This window comes from Neolamprologus multifasciatus, chromosome 4 (assembly GCF_963576455.1).
Source record: "Neolamprologus multifasciatus chromosome 4, fNeoMul1.2, whole genome shotgun sequence".
Classification (NCBI taxonomy): Eukaryota; Metazoa; Chordata; class Actinopteri; order Cichliformes; family Cichlidae; genus Neolamprologus; species Neolamprologus multifasciatus.
Window position 1 is genome coordinate 19,517,192 of NC_140442.1, and position 19,980 is coordinate 19,537,171.

The following is a 19,980-nucleotide window of genomic DNA, read 5'->3' on the forward strand; positions in this document are numbered from 1 at the left end:
CACAGGGCGATCCGCGGTAACTCGTTAACGGAGATTTGCCGCGTTAATGCAGTTATGGCGTTAACGCCATTTTAAAGAGATTAACGCTGACAGCGCTAGTTTTTTGGGTTTTTTTCAATGTTAATAATAGAAATGCATTTATGTTTAGGCCTTTTAGCATTTCATCCTGTAGAAAAACTGAATTGAACTGTTGAAGTGCACTTCTTTTTCCTATATTTAAGATATCTCTGGATTTTTAAAGATGCAGTAAAAAGGCTTTAAATTGACAAAGGGTTGAGTTTTCAATAGTATGATCAAAGTGAATTGCATGTGGCCACGATGTAAAATGAGTTTGACATTCTTGGGCTATAGTTTAACCCAGGCACAGACTTAAAAAACTGGTTTTGCTTTGCATTATATGCCTGCCAGAGTGAGCTCCAACACCACGGGGGGGAAGGGCATTGAATATAAAACACTGAAATAACCAAGAGGCAGTCTCACCTAATCTCCACCACCTCTGTGTCTCCTCCTCCAGCAGCAAAGCAGAGCGCCCACCATCGTTGAGCCTGTACCCTGATGGCATGGTACGTGGGGGACTCGGGGGGGCTAGGATGATTCCCGGGAAAGACATCTGGCAGGTCAGCGAGCTCGGCCACTCTACCTTCAGCTCCGCCTACCAGGTGGGACGGAAAATGGCCCTGTCCTCCTCCCTCGAACCATAACAGCAGCCTGGGGAGTGGAAAGGGGGAGAGGCTGGCATTACTGCTGCCGGCCACACCCACACGGACCACCTCCCCTCCCACGCCTGCTTGTGTCACTTTTGAGGAAATTAATTTTGCATTGGAAATCTCAGTTGTTGTTTTTTAATCTAATTAGTTAGGTATAAACGATATGTTGACCCAAGCAAGCAGGGACCGCCGTTAGATGTTTGTTTTTGGCTTCATGCAGTTTTTTCTTGTGTTGTTATTTTACTGTGGCGTTGTGAAGCTGCTTTTTGTGTCGTGTTTTAGTTTACGCTTTTACGCAAAGTTTAAGCTCATGTTTATTAATGTTCGTATAAACTGACAGCATACAGTGCTTCATATGCTATCCAAGGAAACCCCATTTCGTTGAACTCAGTCTGAAACACATAATTTAGAAGCAATTTTAATATACTCAATACAATTTAAATGACTCAGCATAATTTTTTTTATCCAGAGTCTAATGTGTTTTGCCGTACATATTTAGCCCCGTCACTTTACCTATTTGTTATCTAAGATAAACGTTTAAACCCATTCCCAAAATAAAACAGCAGAAAATTCCCAACTTTACAATCAGAGAGCAAAGTAAGAGACATCCCCGGCCTTCTTTCATTGCACGATGCTCATATAATGTCATTTGTGTCTCACCAAGGAGGACGGATCAGAGTCGGACTCGGTGGCTGCCACACCCAGCAGCACAGGAAGTAAGTCCAACACACCCACCTCCTCTGTCCCGTCCGCCACAGTCACCCCCATCAACGAGAGCTTCCACGCGCACGACTTTGACGTCACGCGGCCTGGAAACCGCAGGAAAAGCGCTAAGCGTCTCAGCCGGAATATGGAGGTGCAGGTTTCCCAGGAAACCAGGAATGTCAGCATCGGTAAGAGGATGTCACTGAGCGTGTCCTCACTTCAGAGGTTTGAAGTTACGCTGCATAAAATGTCAGTAGATTGCAGAGTTGCTCACAAAACGTTCAGACAGCCACACTCGGTACTCTGCTCTTCCAGGCATGGGAAGCAGCGACGAGTGGTCCGAGTTTCAGGAGCTCATCGATTCTACACCAGAGCTGGATATGTGTCTGGACCCCCGTATTTATGGAGGAGGAAACAGGTACAAGCAACAGTGTTGCTGTTTTAAGCACGCAGTGTAAAAGGATATCAACATCCATGTTTTCCTGTTAAAACAAAGACAGAAACAGATCTAGAAATCCTTTAGGTGGTCAGAGCTTTGATGGATTAGTCCTGCGTGTCAACAGCATTATATTATATATTTATTAAATAAATAAATATATGAAAAATAAATGTGTTTTCATGTGTTTCAGCCCCTCCCAGGGTATAGTTAACGAGGCCTTCGGCATCAACACAGACTCTCTCTACCACGAGATCAAAGACGCCAAGTCGGACATCATTGGGGATGTGGATGCAGGTGCTGAGCTGCTAGGTAAGAACAGGATTCTGGTTTCAGTATGTTTTGATATATTCATTATTGACACCCTAATCCAAGAGCCCTAAAGCCTGGAAGATAAATAATTTTCCCATGAAAGTGCAATGCTGGTCAGCAGCACATGATTTACTTCAGAGGAGATACTTGTAAACAAATAAAAGCGCCATCTTCACCTCGTCCTCCCGGGGTGACTTTTACTATAAGCTAACAGGCCAATATGCCATGTTATCGCACTCTAAATAGAGAAAATAAGGGCAGATGCATGTGCTGTGTGCGCGTGTTACACAGAGCCAGCATTTGTATTTTCTTTGTACTGCAGGCTCCGAGCTCCATGCGAGGCTGTGCGAATCTGCTGCACTAACTTTACATTCTTTGTCTTGCATGGGGCGCTGCAGCACACGTCTGCATCACCACACAGTCATCCTAAAAAAAACCCACAATCTCACACCCCGGCTCCAGCTGCACATCCATGCACTTTTTCTTTCATTGTTTGTCTTTGTTATACTTTGCTCTTGGTTTTACAGCAGTTTTAGGGGCAGAGGAACAGTAAATGGAGCAGATTTGAACAGATGTTTTTGTCACTTATGGTCACATTAATCAGTTTAGATGCCCACTATCGCACACATCCCATTTTGGGCTTATTCACACTGGGAGATTCTGGGAGATTTTGTGTATCAGTATTGACTCACTATCCCTGAGTTTTATGTTACAGAAGCAGCAAGCGCACTCTGACCCCGTCTCCTTGTCCATCTGTTAACTTCTCACCCATTTCCTTTTTTCCCCCTTTTATGTGCTTCTGCCGGTGACACCCATAGGCGAGTTCTCAGGTGTGTATCTGAACACACATTGGTTGGTATTGTTTTCTCTTAACTCTCTCAACTCCTCTCTACTTTCCAAAATCCACTTTTAAAAGTAGATGCTAATCAGTGGATATAATTGATAACAAAGTAACTTTGGAGTTATTGTGATGCTATGCTAGTAGATGACAAGTGTCAATTAGCAAGCTGTGCAGTGGTTTAGTTCCAGTCCATTGAGGTAGCGGTGAAATAGCAGTTAATATTTTATTTTTATAATATTTTATTACTACAAACCATCCCTGTTTAATTTTCAGTGAGGATTTCAGTGGTGGGTCCTTTCAGTGGGTCTTTCTAATAGATTTGATGATATAAAGGTCAGATTGTCCTTTGGTTCTGTAGCCATGCCTAAAAACCAAATCAATAAATGCTTATCAGCGTCTTCTCTCCTCTCTTCCCGTTCTTCCTTTTCTTTTTTCCATCTCTAATCTTCACCCTTTCCTCTTTTCTCTCGTCTCCTTTTCTTCTCTCCTTGTTTTGCTTCCAGTCCCTGATGATTTCTTAGGTAAGGCGCCCCATGCCTGCGCTCACATTTGCTTTAGCTTTCACATCCCTCTGTTTGTTTATGTTATGTGGCTTCTTATTTATAATTTTTTTTAAACCTCATATGCCTGAAATGTTATCATCCTTCGGTAATTGCAGTAAATCTTTCGGACATTATAGAACATTAAAATAATCCAGTGTTAAAGAGATGTTGCAGAGCTCTTATTCAAACAAATACTAAATGTATATATAGTGGAAGATATAATAACAAAAGAGAGTCAGGCAATGATAACAAATTAAGAAATGCATGAGCTCAAAAGCGGTCATGTGATAAAGAAAGTTTTCATATGACTGTGTGCAGCTCTAAAGAACTATGTGATTCAATCACCCTGTGATTCAGTGGGAATTGAGAGGGTCAGTAGCTGCCAAGCAAATGCACTTGACTAACTGATCATCGGCGAATGTGAGCACCTCCATCAAAGCAGAGGTTTTGGCAGTTTGCTGGTCTGGAGGAACGCTAAGGAGGAAAGACATCAGCGATGATCTTCGAGAAGTAAATGTTGATGCCCAACAATCTGGGAAAGGTTAAAAGGTCATTTCCAAACAACTTAAGGTTCCTCATTCTACAGTGAGAAAGATGAAAACATTCAAGACAGATGCCAATCTTCCCATGAGTGAATGTCTCAGGAAATTCTATAGGCGTCTATAGGCATGTTAAATGTTACTGTTAATGACAGTACAATTAGAAAAAGACTGAACAAGTATGGAGATACTTTCTCATATTGCACAGCACCAACAACTCATACCAGCTGTCAAGCACGGTGGTGGAGCAGTGATGTTTTGGGCTTGTTTCTCAGCCTGGGCACCTTAAAGTCATTGAGTCAACCAAACTATTCTACAGTCAAGTGTGAAGCATCTGTCAGACGGCTCAAACTGGGTCATGGCACAGTGATTCCAAGCGCAGCAGCAAATCTATAACAGAATGGCTGAAAAAGTAAAGAATGAAGGTGTTGCAATGAACCAGCTGTGCATAAGCAAATCTCTCAAATTTCGATGACCTGAAGCAATGTTGTAAAAAAGAGTAGGCCAAAAATCCTCCACATAGATGTGAGAGACTGTCATACAGAAACCAATTAATTCAAGTTATTGCTGTTAAAAGTTTTTCTACTGAATCATGGGGTCTGCTTAGTTTTTTCACAGGTCTGCATCGAATGATGTGAAAACTTTCTTTTTATTTCTTCAGGCTGAAATTCTTTAATTAATTTGAGCTCATTTTAAATTTGCTGTCAGAAGTGTTAAAACATGACATCCTGATACTGAGGAGTTATTTTTCCATCCCTGCAGTCACATCACACACCACAACATAATACTTACACTTTTAATCCAGCGTATAATATAATCCACTAAATGTAACACCTATAAAGACCCATCTGCGTTTTTGTTTTGCTTGTTTTTGATGCGTTCTCATGTCTCAGAGTTTCTCTGAGTCGATGTGAGCTTTGCTTTTGCTTTTGCTTCCATGTTTTTTTTTTTTTGTTTTTTTTTTTCAGTTCATTTTGGGCAATAACGTCGATAAATAGAATTGAATTTTCAACACGATGACATGTTTATGCATGATAACACTAATACTATAATCATTAAAAGATGAACCCTGAATTTTAAAAATATTGCAACTAGTTTGGATTCTGTGTTCAAGGTGAAAATAACCTACTTTACTCTGTCACATTCAAGACATAAATAATAAGAGCAATGAGTTATTTTTAAGATTTCTCAGTATGTTTCCAGTCCTTTGTTAGCTTGACTTCTCCTTGTTGTGAATAGTAGAGCTTCAATCATTAATAACTTATTAAACCTCTTATATGGAAACTCATCTTTTGTCCCACACTTACTTTGATTTGCCTTGAAAGCAGCGTTACCACATAAATGTTTTTCTCATCAATCAGTCAATTGAATAGATCGGCTTATGAATAAATTATGATTTTTGTTGTGGGGGAGTAACAGTGATGTGAATGTGATTGTTTCAGGGATGAGCAAGGAGTGGGAGAACATGCTGGCAGAGAACAAACAGCTCTTACAGACCAAGTAAGAGACTCAGTGAAGCCTAATATGCGCCTGATGATGCTAATGTCACACCCTTTCTGCATTTCATTCAAAGGAAACGCTGAAAGATTTGTTTTTAGTATTGAGACACTTGATCATGGTTACCTCCTGTTTTCTTATACAACATGTTCTTAGACCAAAACTCTACGTGTGAATGTGAAATTGCAGCTCGTAGCTTCCCACTACATCCCCTTTCTGTCCTTTGCTTGACAGAAATGCTCTAAATATTGTCAAAAATGACCTTATTGCCAAAGTGGACGAGCTGTCGGGGGAGAGGGAGGTACTGAGGGAGGAGCTGGAGGCGGTGAGACAGTCAAAGAACAAGGTGGATGCCAGAATCAAGGAACTCGAAGAAGAACTCAAGAGGTAAAAAAAAAAAAAATAGCAACGAATGTTTGAGTCCTTGCGCAGACGCAGGATGCTGTGCTTGCTTTTGTGTAATTTAGACTTTAATAGGTTTTTTCACATAACACCCACCTTTAAGATCATCAGTAAAACAATAAAATCAACCTGCAGCAACAGAAATGATTAAAATGATCTAATGAGACATGCCGACATCTAACTGTTCTATTTCTGTTAGCTAATAAGCATCTTTAGCACTTTATTGAGTTCAAATGTTATTGTTTAGTACTTGTCTTGGAGGAGTATGTAATCTCTGTGTTTTTGTTTGTTGGCTGCAGGTTACGAGCAGAGGCTCTGGGGGCTTCTCGGGACTCCAAGGATGAAGTTGGTGATGATGTGAGTAGAACTGCCCCTGCCTCAGGTTGAACTACTGATGCGTTCATGTCTCTATACAAATATGAGAAGCAGAATAGAAAGTCTTCAGCCAACCAAAGTGCTGGAAACATTCCTTAGAGATTTTGCTCCATATTGAAGTGACAACATCACACAGTTGCTGCAGATTTGTCGGCTGCACCACCAGCACCAGCGTTACCCAGGATGGATCCATGCTTTCATGTTGTTTACACCAAATTCTAACCCCACCATCCAAATGTTTCAGGACAAATTGAAACAGTAGAACAGTCGAAGTTTTTCCAATAGTAGCACACGTAGGCTTTTCTGCTCAAGCATTCTGTACAACAATCCTCATTCACCCCTATATACAAGCACTTTTTGAAGTACTGTTCCTATCACCTTCTCTTTTTTGGACCATTCTCTGTAAAACTTGGAGATGATCATGTGAGAAAATCCCAGTAGATCAGCACTTTCTCAAATACAGCAACGCGATTGGTTGAATAGATATTTGTGTTAACAACCAGTTGATTGGGTGTACCTAATAAAGTGGCCAGTGCATGCATATGCCACAGACTAGTTTTAGGCTGATGTAGAGAGGGATTTCCAAATTAACACCAGGTCTCTGTTCTCTCATGTGACCAGTTTTCATCGCCGATGCAAGACGGCGACATGACAATGACCCAGCGGCGGCGATTTACCCGGATGGAGATGGCCCGGGTGCTGATGGAGAGAAACCAGTACAAAGAGAGACTGATGGAGCTGCAGGAGGCCGTACGGTGGACAGAGATGATCAGGTAGACTTGAGAGAACAGGAAGTGAAATGCTTCTGGGCTTAAAGTCAACACACAGAATTTTCCTTAAATGTGATTCCATATTCTGTGTCAGTATCTTGTTGTTCTGAGGTGGTTTTTCTGAGTGGCATCATATTTTGTTACGGCATTTTTAACTGTTTTTATTCAATTTTTGTCATTTTCTTATACTTTCCAGTTGTTTTCACTTCATGTGCCCTATTTATAATGTAAAAAGTGTTATATTATAGTACTATAAATAACTTTTATAAGTAGTCTTATTATTTTAATTTCATCTTCCCCCTCAGAGCATCCCGTGAGAATCCTCCCATCCAAGAGAAGAAGAAGTCTACCATCTGGCAATTGTGAGATTCTGCTTTTATCCAGCTTTATATAGTGATATAAAAGAAAAAGAAATATCCTAAGCAAATTTCTCTTTCTGTCCATCTTCTAGCTTCGCACGTCTCTTCAGCTCATCATCCAGCCCGCCGCCCGTCAAGCGGCCATTCTGCAACGTCAACATCCATTACAAATCTCCCTCACCGGCCGGTTTCCCTCAGAGACGCAGCCACACCATGTGTCAGATCTCCACCTCCAACCGTACCCTGGAGTTCTTCCCTGAAGAGTGAGCGGCGGCTGCACATCCCCACATCACGCATCACTCTAAACCCCCACACTTATCTGCTAAACAGCTCGCTGCTCGCTCGCTTGTGGCCACTTGCAGAAAGTTTGCGTATATTATCAGCGGAGAGATGTGTTTTTAAATGCTTCCAATAGAGATCGCTTATTTTGGTCTTGACGTGCCATTCAGGTGCATTACACCTCTTGGTACAAGTGCAGCTCAGACCTCTTTTATTTCCCCTTAAACGCAGCTTTTTGACCACAAATGTTTGTCTGGTAAAGACACAAAAGCCACAAAAACACCAACCTCCCAATCACACAGACACAGAGGCCTCCAATTTTCTTCTGTTATGTCTGAAAACACTAAACTGCACGTTACTCTTAGTAATTTTAGAAGATTGCTTGGCAGTAGTTATTGCACTTGCTTTTACTTGCCTTCTCTTCTTCATCTCTCTTCTCTTTGTCCTGCTGCTGGCTGGCCATGCTGCTAACGCTTCGCTTTTTTCTTCTCTTCCCTTCCCTGCCTCCCGCTTCTTCCAGACTGGCCAGTAACGGTGTTGCGTCTCTCCTCAGTGACTCGGTGATGTTGGCCCGCCGAGAGCAACGCCGTGAACAGTACCGGCAGGTTCGTGAGCATGTGCGCCGCGATGACGGCATCATGCAGACCTGCGGCTGGAGCGTGCCATCTCGATTCAAACAGGTACCCAGAGTGCTGACTGTGCGAACAAGAAAACACACATGAGGAGAAACATAAGATTTTAACAAAGCATTGACTGCCAAGAGGGTAAATACTTAAGTGCATTCCAAATAATTTTTAAAAATCTTTTGTAAAGTTGTGAAAAAATCCAGGTTACATATTATCTCCAAATTAAATGAGTGTGCCAATTACTTAATGGGTTTGAATGAATTTCTTAGTAGTCCTTAATTACGTTTGCTACTAAAAGTTGGGTAAAACCAATATTCAAAGTCCCAGAAGTTTGATTCTGTTCATCTGGACGTAGCGTCTTTAGTCGGGGAAACGTTTTGTCACTTGGATGTGTGAACAGAATCAACTTTCTGGGATTTCCTTACCTGGATGACTGATGACTGAGCATGCATCAAGACAGTCTATGAAGTCATTTCTGAACCTTTGAACAGCTACTGGATCTTATTTAAAACTATACATCCCTCTTTTTTTAATGCTAATTCTTATATGTGAAAGTCGAGGGCATTGAGCATTATTCTGCAGCACACTGTCAGCGAGAGAAGATTTCATTCAGTGATTTTAAATTTGCTTACCCAAGCTTCAAAGTGAAATTATCACTAGTTGGCCCTGCGGGGCATTTGTATAAACAGGAAATAAAAGTATGCAAAAGCCAGTAAGAACATGTAATCCTTTTGAAGTTTGTCTGCTAATACATGCAGAGCTGTTTAAAGTTACCCAACAGAAGTAAACGAGACGGTTGGAAATATTTTCAGCTGTGGTTTAAACGCATTTGGCACTTTAGTGAGCATTTGCTTGACATGCTGGACAGCATGACTGACTCATAGCTGAACTAGCTAACAAACTTCCTGTTTACTGACATGATGGAAAAATATCTAATCACTGGATATTTCCTCTTTTTATGGCCACATTCTGTAAACCTTAGAGTTGGTTGTGTGGGAAAATCCCAGTAGATCATCAATTTGTGAAACACTCAGATCAGCTCATCTGTCTAAATGCATAAATGTACAAAGATCCTGCCATGTGGAAACAGGTGTAACTAATAAAGTGGCCAGTGAGAGTATCAGGATATACTTTTGCATATAATTGTTAGAGGAATCGGTTTATTCTGGGTTCTGGCTTTTATGAGGTTTGCTGATTTTAAAACTGATCAGCACGGAGACGAGCCGACAACCCTCAGTGTTTGATTTTAAGCTCGCAGCATGGAAGCGTGCTTTCAATTTCGGCCAGCGGACTTTAAGGTTGGCTCTGTGCAGCTTGAAGGCCAGAGTGCAGAAGGTACTGGTAGGCAGGTGGCTCTAACTCTGGTCTCCCACAGACTGGTGGTCAGACGGACAGCGCTCAGGACAGCCCGCTGAAGAGGCAGCAGGCAAGTGAGACCGACAGAGTGCCAGCATGCGCCTTTATGGCTCCCTCTCCCTTTTAACCTTCCAACCAAAGCTCTGAACCCTAGACAGCAGCGGACAGCTAATAGCAGAGGAAAGACGTGCAGATACTTAAGGAAGACTTTTATTTTGAGCACTCCAAGTGAAGGCTTTTCACAGAAAGACTATTCTGTGAGGAAAAAGTTGCCACTGTACAGTACATTTACTGTTCCTCTGGAAATGCATGAATAGTTTTGTTTTTCAGCATGATGCAAATCAGAAAAGGCTGTATTTTGAAAACATACATGTGTTACACACCTTGCTCTTTGATGAAGGCCTTCCTGTGGAGTTTATTCCATCTGATCTCCTCTCCCTCTGCTAGTGGTGTTGCAACCTTTTAACCTTTAACCTCTGTCTGTCTCAACCTGCCCTACTTAACATATGGATGTTACTCCTGTGCATTATCTCAGTATCTTAAAGGAAAAATCCACTTGGAAAAATACTCACAGTCACTAAGTCATTAGGCAGATTTTTGTCAACCCGAGATGTTTAGATGTCTCATTTTACCCCTTTTGCTAACAGAATTCTATCAATATATTATGATTTTTCAAGTAGAGCTACAAAAGTTAGCAGCCGTGTAAAGATTATACTTTGGTTAGAGAGCTGCACTGTTTTGCATCTGTGTATATTTACTGTGCCAGTCATTTCACCTCCTTATAAAGGTGTTATGCTTTAACTAAGTGGTGAAATGCTTTTTCCCTAAAATTATGCGTCTCACCTCATGCATAATGCACACGCTCTCTGGGGACAGCCCTGCGGCATCCTGGGAAAAACAGGGAACTGAAAAAGGAGTTGAGATTGTGTTAGCCCCCTGTAATGCCAAGTGTTTTATATTTTATTCATTAGATTTTTAGACATCTACATCATCATTGTGATTGATTTTTTTTTAACAAACTTTGAGCAATAAATTACACAAAAATGCCAGATGTAGCAAGATTTATACAACTTAAAGTCATATTTCTGATATAAACTGATATTTCATATCTTTTTTAAAAAAATTCTATAGGTTAAAAAAAAAAAACTCCCATTTTTAAAAAAATTTAATTTTCTGGCAATTATTTCATGGTTAAGGCTTGTGGAGTTTTCCTTTAATGCTTGCTGTGTATGTGCTGTACGTGTTCACAGCACATTCACATACTGGGAATGTTTTCGTTTTCTTCAGTGTCCGGTAAAACTGGAGACCAGATGATAATTCACTGCTTTTGCTTTTCTGCTGACAAATTCCCACCTGTGCTTTTAGACAACCAACGAGAAAGAGGATAACCGCATGAAGAATGTCCCCGTCCCAGTTTACTGTCGCCCTCTGGTGGAGAAGGATCCCAACAGGAAGGTGGGAGAAAATCAGGAGGGATGAGGGTTTTCTGTGAAAAAACAAAAAACACCTCAGATCTGTCGTTAAATGTCTTTTTGTTTAGGTTTTGTAGAAATATTACCACTAACCATGTGACATTAACTTGCCTGCCATTTCGGAGATATGACAACCATGGTGAATAAGACCCCAAACACACAGGCCCTGAGACTGCTCTGTGACCATCTGGCAACCATTTGTAAAGGAACAATGATTGTTGGTTGCTGGAGGTTGATGGCATTCTTGGGGAAAGTTATTTTCTAGTGACTTGCCCATGAAGCACACAGGTCACACAAACCAAGAATAGACTTTTCAGTAAAGGAGATCTCGTAATTAACCGTTTGTAATGATCAAAACTTGGGGGAAACAAATGAGAATGAATATGAAAAACTTCAAATGTCAAAGTCTAGCTGTGCAAAAGCAGTAAGTGGACTCCAGAGACATAATGTGAACTTAAAATCAACCTTTAATGCTGATCATTTAGAGGAATAACAAAAAACTTCTGCACATTCAGAAACTAGGTAAGTATTTAAGTTGAACAGAAGGCAGAGAGACACAGCTATGGTGTCACAGCTACACGACAAAGAGCTGAGGAAAACTGAGGACTTAAATACACACGAGGTAAAAGAGAGAGCGGAAACAGCCGGGGGGAAATAAAACACAGGTGAACAGAATCTAACTAAGGAGATGAGAGACTAGCAAAACTAAACAGGAAACATAAACACTGACACTCAGAATAGGACATATGAGCATTAAACAGACATCATCTAAAGAAGAACCGAGAACTAAGAAAGAATATAACAGAACTGGAAATAATATTGTACATAATAGACATCTAAGACTCAAAAGAATACATCATGAACTCCACATCACTCAAAAGCCTGGCTCATGACCCAAAGTCACATGACTATACAGATTATTTTGCCCTGAAAACATTTTCTAGCATTTTTGTCACAATTTGTTTGTGTTTCTTTTCTGCTATCTCACTGCAAGCGACATTTTCATGAGGATCTGGTGACAGCTGGTGTTCAGTCACTGCCAATCAAATATGATCAGCCCACACTCACAGAGTCATCATAAAGCACTTGAGCTGAATGTCTCTGTGCTAAACTCTGTTATTCATGCACTCCACTTGTTTAGCTATAAATAATTATTCTATCTGAAGGCGACATTATAAGACCCAAATTATGACTCTTGCACCGGGAGCCACATTAAGCCTCCAAATCATTTTTAAAAAGGTCACTATTGCAGGCATCTGCTTGCTTTTAGAAACCACATATATTAATATAATATGTATATATGTATTTATTATGCCTGTGTGTCTGTGTGTGCACATGTGTGTAGCTGTGGTGTGCAGCAGGAGTGGATTTGACAGGATGGAGAGTCAGCAGCCAGGAGACATCGGAGAAAGCACCAGCGTGCAGCACCGACCCTCTGCACGCTGAGGAGGACGGAGCTGATAAGAAGAAGAACCACACGTCTCCCGAGAAGAGGAAGGTGATTACAGCTTGCTTTCAAAACAGGCATTCATGTTGGCTAATGCAGAACACTATAAGTTAATATGTGCAAGAATTATCCTCAGTCGATTAGAGTATCTAAAAATACTTCTGCTGGTGCTGGTTTTCACTCACCGAGTAGACAAAGTGATCTATATTCTATAAAGCTAATGGGTGCAAATGTGCAGTGAGGCCATTTACTGGATGTCTTTCGCCACGTTTCCTGTCTTCTTGTCTAAAAAAAAAATGTTTAGATGCATTTAACTGCTCAAAACGATTCTAGATAGCATACACGAGTCATGGCTGTGTTATCCACAGTTATCCAAATACTAATGAATGGTGCTTCAGTGCTTCCTTTACTGACCCATCGTTTATGAAACAAAAAGAAATAAAAGCATCTCAAAGCCTCAGATCTGGCCCACTGCACAGCTTTGGAAAATGTGGAAGACTATTTAACTTGGGTCTTTTAACTGTTTTACATCTTTTTCTACTGATACAGACCGGCTCAGTACTTAAGTAATACAAAAACAGTTAAATGACAGAAAAGTTCCTATTTTTTCACCGCATACTATAGAAATATTTGTGTTTTTTTAAACACAAATAAGTTAAAAAAAAAAGGGTGGTGTATGTGACTCACATCCCTGTCCTAAGGGCTTCTTAGAGCACTGAGACAATGGGCTCATGTGCTGCTGTTTGGAAACAAGCCATACCTCCTCTTCAGGGTGGAGAGGACTGAGTGATTTCTATCATATTTCATCTCTGCTGTATTTGAAGAATCCAAATCTGTTCTAATTATCATTAAAGGTCCAGGGGAGGTCGTCACATGTCGTCTTTACGAGGGGAAAGAGTTAAACCAGAGCTTGTTGTTTCATTTTGCTACTCTAGGAAAATGTGTAATGCAGCTGGTCGGCAATGAAGTGATATTTTCTGCTGGGTTTTCCATGTTTATCTAATGTGCAGAGTAAAGAAGGAAAGTGTCTAAGATGCCATTTTTGTTGTCAGGTATTGAGACGTAGTTTAACAACAGCAGGTCCACATTATCCACATCACATTAAGCATCCCAGTGTAAGTGCAGCACCAGGCTTCTCTTCTGTGAGATTTCCTCGTGATGTTTTCCAAAATAATCAGGGAAAAGTGATCATTTAAAGACATCTGTGCTCTTTCTCTTTGTCATCTTTGTCTCCTCTTTCCTTTGCTCCCTCAGTCAAAGGAGCTCCAGGAAACAGACACAATGAGCAGTCGAGTGTGGATCCTCACCAGCACCCACTCTGCCAGCAAGGTGGTCATCATCGATGCCAACCAGCCCGGCTCACTGGTTGACCAGTTCAATGTCTGCAATGCCCATGTACTCTGCATCTCCAGCGTGCCAGGTGAGAGTGGAAGTGCTGCTTTTTTAGATGTTTGAACATGTGACGGCCTTCAACTTCTTGTTGCTTTGCGGTAAATGGTGGGTTTCTTGCATTTTCATATGTTAAAGTGTGTCTGTGTGTCTGTCTGTGGGTGTGTGCCTGTGCACAGCTGCCAGCGAGAACGACTATCCAGCCGGAGAGATCGTGTTGGATCCAGGTGAAGGTGGAGCAGGGGGAGGAGAGGACACCGGCAGCGTGGAGGGCATGTTGGCCGGCATCACTCTAGTCGGCTGCGCCACCAACTGCAGCGTTGCACGTAGCAACTGTTCCTCTCGCACAGATACGCCAATCATGGACAAAGGACAAGGTGGGCACATGATAGATACTCCTTCACTCATGTACTGTTAAGGAAAGTGAGAGGTGTGGATGTCATAGTGTCATTTTGCTTTAGCTCCCATTGCTCCACCGATGAATGGGAAGATTCACCCGGCCCAATCAGCCGAGGAAGCCACGGAGGCCACAGAAGTTCCCGAGTCAACGGCCAGCAACACAGAAATGAGATCTGGACCTCCGGGACCGTTTACTGAGCACGTCTTCACTGATCCTCAGCCTCGCCCAGCAGATGCCTCTGATAGGTAGGAGGTCAAAGTCTGACAAGTCCTCAGGATTGTCTAGGATAGATTAAATGGCACGTTATTAGACAAGGGAAGGAAACAGTTACTGTAAGCATGCCATCAAAAGTGGATCAACTTCCCTGTTTGGAACCTGAAACTCTGAATTTTCCACACAGGAGCTCAGGCCAGTCCAAGGAGGAAACATCACACCCTCCAGAGTCAGAGGATGGAGGTGATGAGACCAAAAACTACACCAGCGTGGCCCCCACCATGTGGCTCGGGGCCCAGAATGGCTGGTGAGTCACTCACAACGTCTGCTGAAGCCTCACAGTGTCCACTATCACAGCAGTTTATGGCGTTTTTCAGCATTTTTAAAATTAGAGTCATTAGAGTCAATTAAAGTAGCTTAAATCAACATTTGATGGATGATTTTTGATAAACATAACAGCTTTACAATTACTTTATCATTTATTATTGTGCCTTCCACCTAAAACACATAAATCTTGTGCATCTTATAGTTTCGGTGAGCTCGGGAGTATCCTGATTCTGTTTTTCCTTCCAGGCTTTATGTCCACTCAGCTGTGGGAAACTGGAAGAAGTGTCTCCACTCCATCAAACTTAAAGACTCAGTGCTCAGTCTGGTGTAAGAAGAAGAAAAAGACATCAATGCATCTCTTATTTTTATATGTAGTTTTAAGCAGAGTCAAGGATTTTATTTTTATGAGTTTCAGTTTGTCCAGTGATCTCCATCCTTGTAATTGCAGGCATGTGAAAGGCCGCGTGCTGGTTGCCCTCGCCGATGGGACACTCGCGATATTCCACAGATCGGAGGGTAATCGAACTTTAACAGAGACACCAGACGTTAGTCTGTTAGGGGAAGTTATGATTGCAGGTGGAATTGGAGCGTTGCCACCAGTTCAATGTGCGTGCAGAGTCAAAATCAAAGATAGAGAAAGCAGTCAATAAATGACTCCAGTAATATGACACAAAAGGCACAAAAATGCACATTAGAAAGGAATGTAGGGATGATTCAATTTATAAAATATTTTCAATTGCTTCTATGTTTATTTACCTTAATTTTTCCATATATTGATTTTATATAAATAAATAGCCCCAACCCACAGTATTATTGTTAGCTAGGCTAGCCCGGCAGCTCAGGTCTTGAGAAATCTCTTGTCTGAGATTCATCAATTGTCTAACAGGCTGTGATTTAAAGTGTTTCCAGAGGACAGTTACAGGGACGGTCCCTTTATTTACCTCATTTAATGAAGCAGAGATGTGCAAAAACTCACAGAAATACATTTAGCTAATGTGTGTGTCTCTGTCATCAGATGGCCAGTGGGATTTGTCCAACTACCACCTCATGGACCTCGGCCGACCTCATCACTCCATCCGCTGCATGGCCGTCGTCCACGATAAAGTGTGGTGCGGCTACAAGAACAAGATCCACGTCATTCAGCCAAAGAGCATGCAGATAGAGGTGAAGCACGAGCCCGCTGTCGCATCGTTGTGCTGAAGAAATGTCTGCAGCTTCAGTGCCGCAGACGTGTTATTTTTAGTTGTAATAATATAATAAACACCACTAAATCCTTTCTGTTTGGCAGAAGTCCTTCGATGCCCACCCTCGGAGGGAGAGTCAGGTACGGCAGCTAGCCTGGATTGGTGATGGAGTCTGGGTGTCGATCCGACTGGATTCAACCTTGCGTCTCTACCATGCGCACACGCACCAGCACCTCCAGGATGTAGACATAGAGCCATACGTCAGCAAGATGCTGGGTGAGTTTATTTTAGTTTGTTTTGTGAAGTGTGACGTTTCACTTTTGGAGTTGCATGTGATCTGTGCAACGTCCCACTCACTCTGGTTGTGTCTCGTAGGTACCGGCAAGCTGGGATTCTCTTTTGTGCGAATCACAGCGCTTCTGATTGGTGGAAATCGTCTTTGGGTCGGGACTGGAAACGGTGTCATCATCTCTATCCCACTGACAGAGAGTATGAGTCTTTTTTCTTTATTTTTTGGTGTCTAAAGGATCAAAGGAGATTATTTGTCATAAATACTTGAAGTTTTAGGTGGTTTACACAGCAGAATATCTGGATAACCTGTCAGCAAATGTTTGTTACATTTGATGTACTGGACCAGGCTCCCAAAGGATACAGATACAGGTGTACAGTTCATAAAGTTGGCTTTATTTTACCCTCCAAAATGTTAAAAGGTAAATCAAAAACACAACAGCACTTTACAAAATAAAAGAAGAACTTATAAACTGACCAAATGGGCACAACTTGACTTATATTACTGATGGAGCAAGCCATTATAAACACAAAGGGAGGTAATAAACACACTCACTACAAAGAAACCCTGCCCAAGCTATCAAAGCAGATGTTTAATGCACTTGTTAGGCATCTCCATGCAAACCACCCTCGGCTATAAGCAGTATCAAATATTTACATTTTAAAAATTCAACTTTTAAAGTTTTTTTTGTTTGTTTTTTAACCTGATGAGGTTGAAGTGATGGAGTCCTAATTTATCAGCTTCCCCATGGTGTAACACAGACTCCCATACTAGGACTTTAACTCACCAAAACCTCTGCAATGATCTGAACCACACAGACATGAGTTCAATAATCCATTAGAAAGGGACACCTCCCAATCAATCACACATAACACCATGATCATAATCATCAAAATATACTTTATTTACTTTATTTATCCCAAAGGAAATGATTCTGATGGTTGTAAAAAACAAATCCATGGATTCTGAGTATCTGTAAAACAGTCCACAGAAGCCAAAACATTTATTTTATACCAGGCTGTAAACATGCTTTTATAGCCTGGTACAAAGAGCCTCAAAAACCCACAAAACAAATTCAAGCATCAGGAACTAATATGCGTAATTACCTTACGCGCTCCACAATCTGTGTCCTTTTCAATCATGCTGCTACGATTGGTGGTAAGTGGCTCCTAGAGGAAATGCAGTTTTTGGTCTCAGCCAGTTCTTTTTGTAATAAACAGGCAGGACTGGAGCAGCACAGAGGTTACGCAAAAGACAGAGAAAAAAAAGAGTGTAATTGAAATTTAGATAACAGTGAACGAAGACAAACAAACTGAATGTGTGCTGAATCTGAAGCTCAGCAGGTAGGACTACAGTAAACTTAACATGAACCCAATCTTGTCAAATGTCCTCCGTAAAGGAAATTCATTAGGTGGCCGAATTTGGCTCATTTGTCCACACAAATACTCTCCGCTACCGTAGCACTCTCTATCCGTTCTCTTTAGTTTCCTTCTTCTTCTCCCCATCAGCTCCCCAACTTTCTCCACCTTCTGTTTTTCTTTGCTTCCCTCTGTGGTTTCACCCCTTTCACAAACTCTCCGTCGTAACTGTTACTGTTGCTGTGCTCTTTCTCCCGCTCTCCCTCCACTCTCCTCCGCCTCCCGTAGCGGTGGTCCTTCACCGGGGACAGCTCCTGGGTTTGAGGGGTAAGTGGGAGTGCTCCTAACCTCCTTTTCACCCGGTCGAGCCTCCGTGTCTCCTGATACAACGTATCGCTTGCTGTTAAACTTTGTCTGCTATGTGCTTATTCTGGGTACGTGTCCAGCTCTTTGAGCAGTGCAACAGTTTAGCTGAAGGTCATAGAGTACACTGTGTGCAAGGATTTCACAGTTTGCTGAAGTTTAAAAGCAGCTTTTTACTCGGGATTTGTTTTTGCATGTCTATGATTTGTTTATTTTTATGCGTAACAAATCCATTGCATGCAGCGGGTGTCTTTTAGCGAGCTGAGATTTTTTTTTCAAAAATCTTTTGTTTTCAGTTGATCTGTGGAAAATTAATTTTTATTTGATTATGTCATCCTACCAAATGTGATTTGTTCACAAACACGTGTTACTCGTGTACTCTTACCCTTTACTCTCACTCTATCAGCCAATAAGGTGTCACCTACATCTTCTGGCGGGGTGATCCACGTGTACGGCGACGATGGCTCTGAGAAGAGCAGCGGCAGCTTCATCCCCTACTGCTCAATGGCACAGGCCCAACTCTGTTTCCATGGACACCGTGATGCTGTCAAGTTCTTCGTCTCTGTGCCGGGTAGGCCTGAATCTCTGCTCCCTTTAATTCTGAATTTTATATGGACTGTGCACTAATAGGCATGTTTAAATTTACACGTCTTGTCTTAAATGTTAAAAGACACATATGTAGACATCACAAATCTGTGATAATACTGTTCCATCGCTCTCAAAATGTTAGTTACTATTTATTATCTAAGCTCTGCTTCTTTCCAAACCTTTCTGATATATTAATCTGATGTTAAATAAAGATTGTGTTTTTGTTACAATTGTTACTTTGTGAAGGTGTCATCAGTGACACTTTCAATACGTAAATGTCATTTTCAGTAACATTTTTCTTTCCTGTTTTTCTTTTTCTTTTGGTGACAGGCAATGTCCTGGCTACCCTAAATGGCAGTGTGTTGGACAGTCCATCAGAAGGACAGGGCTCCACAGCTCCCACAGAGACGGAGGCGCAGAGTGTTCAGAACGTGTTGGTGCTGAGTGGTGGCGAGGGTTACATCGACTTCCGCATAGGTGAGCATTCAAACCTGTCCTGAAACCAGCGCATATATCCAATACTGCATATTTTGGTATCGATCTGAAATCGAGTAAATGCAGTATTGCCCATACCAATACCGATATTCATACTTTTAACTTATTCAGTTCAATTCAGTTTTATTTATTTAGCACCAAATCACAACAACAGTTTCCTCAAGGCACTTTATATTGTAAGGTAAGTACCCAACACTAATAAAGGTACAACTTTTAAAGCCAGCTTATGTAGGAGAGGGCTGATAAATCACTGTGGTTTTTACTTTCCACAGTAATAATTAACACAACAAAACACACGTTTTATGTTTTTTTCCATTTTCACAAACTAAATTATCGATCCTGTGGCACTAGTATCGGTGCAATACCAATAAAAGCATTGGTACTTGTGTTTCTGATACCTGGATTGAACCACTCACCCCTAGCAGCCATGGTTTTTTTAATTTGAGAAGTTGGAAATAGTACCTTTTCCGTTTGGTCCTGTAATGGTTTTGGACTTGGATGGTTTATTAGCAAGTAATGAGTAATTAGTTAATTAAAGGTTAAAGAAACCTACTGGAATAGGACATGCCTTTTATAATCCATGTCACCAGCATAGTTATGTACTTTCTCATGCCTGCTTCTTTACCACAGCAGCCCATCCAGGTAAGTTGGTTAAGTGTAAATAACAGCAGACAGTCTTTGTTTTTGCTTGAACAGCAAAGCTGATTAG

At 41.4% G+C, this 19,980-nt stretch overlaps 1 protein-coding gene across 22 annotated transcripts in view; it reads left to right on the forward strand.

The window, feature by feature from the left end:
• mapk8ip3 (mitogen-activated protein kinase 8 interacting protein 3) overlaps positions 1 to 19,980 on the forward strand; it is a 32,678-nt gene that overhangs the window by 10,932 nt on the left and 1,766 nt on the right. For 2 of the 22 annotated variants that reach the window (XM_085155913.1, XM_085155918.1), the window contains 28 exons: positions 515 to 659; positions 1,372 to 1,600; positions 1,728 to 1,830; positions 2,042 to 2,160; positions 2,979 to 2,990; positions 3,505 to 3,522; positions 5,525 to 5,582; positions 5,814 to 5,966; positions 6,281 to 6,338; positions 6,978 to 7,129; positions 7,432 to 7,488; positions 7,578 to 7,748; positions 8,285 to 8,444; positions 9,766 to 9,816; positions 11,112 to 11,201; positions 12,564 to 12,716; positions 13,920 to 14,085; positions 14,234 to 14,431; positions 14,516 to 14,699; positions 14,855 to 14,974; positions 15,241 to 15,321; positions 15,443 to 15,510; positions 16,010 to 16,158; positions 16,283 to 16,454; positions 16,554 to 16,667; positions 18,114 to 18,152; positions 18,595 to 18,759; positions 19,107 to 19,253. In XM_085155913.1, coding sequence (XP_085012039.1) covers positions 515 to 659; positions 1,372 to 1,600; positions 1,728 to 1,830; positions 2,042 to 2,160; positions 2,979 to 2,990; positions 3,505 to 3,522; positions 5,525 to 5,582; positions 5,814 to 5,966; positions 6,281 to 6,338; positions 6,978 to 7,129; positions 7,432 to 7,488; positions 7,578 to 7,748; positions 8,285 to 8,444; positions 9,766 to 9,816; positions 11,112 to 11,201; positions 12,564 to 12,716; positions 13,920 to 14,085; positions 14,234 to 14,431; positions 14,516 to 14,699; positions 14,855 to 14,974; positions 15,241 to 15,321; positions 15,443 to 15,510; positions 16,010 to 16,158; positions 16,283 to 16,454; positions 16,554 to 16,667; positions 18,114 to 18,152; positions 18,595 to 18,759; positions 19,107 to 19,253 — 3,332 coding nt within the window. The remainder of the gene's footprint in view (positions 1 to 514; positions 660 to 1,371; positions 1,601 to 1,727; positions 1,831 to 2,041; positions 2,161 to 2,978; positions 2,991 to 3,504; positions 3,523 to 5,524; positions 5,583 to 5,813; positions 5,967 to 6,280; positions 6,339 to 6,977; positions 7,130 to 7,431; positions 7,489 to 7,577; positions 7,749 to 8,284; positions 8,445 to 9,765; positions 9,817 to 11,111; positions 11,202 to 12,563; positions 12,717 to 13,919; positions 14,086 to 14,233; positions 14,432 to 14,515; positions 14,700 to 14,854; positions 14,975 to 15,240; positions 15,322 to 15,442; positions 15,511 to 16,009; positions 16,159 to 16,282; positions 16,455 to 16,553; positions 16,668 to 18,113; positions 18,153 to 18,594; positions 18,760 to 19,106; positions 19,254 to 19,980) is intronic. The other 20 variants (XM_085155923.1, XM_085155927.1, XM_085155930.1 and 17 more) reach the window with 15 other exon arrangements.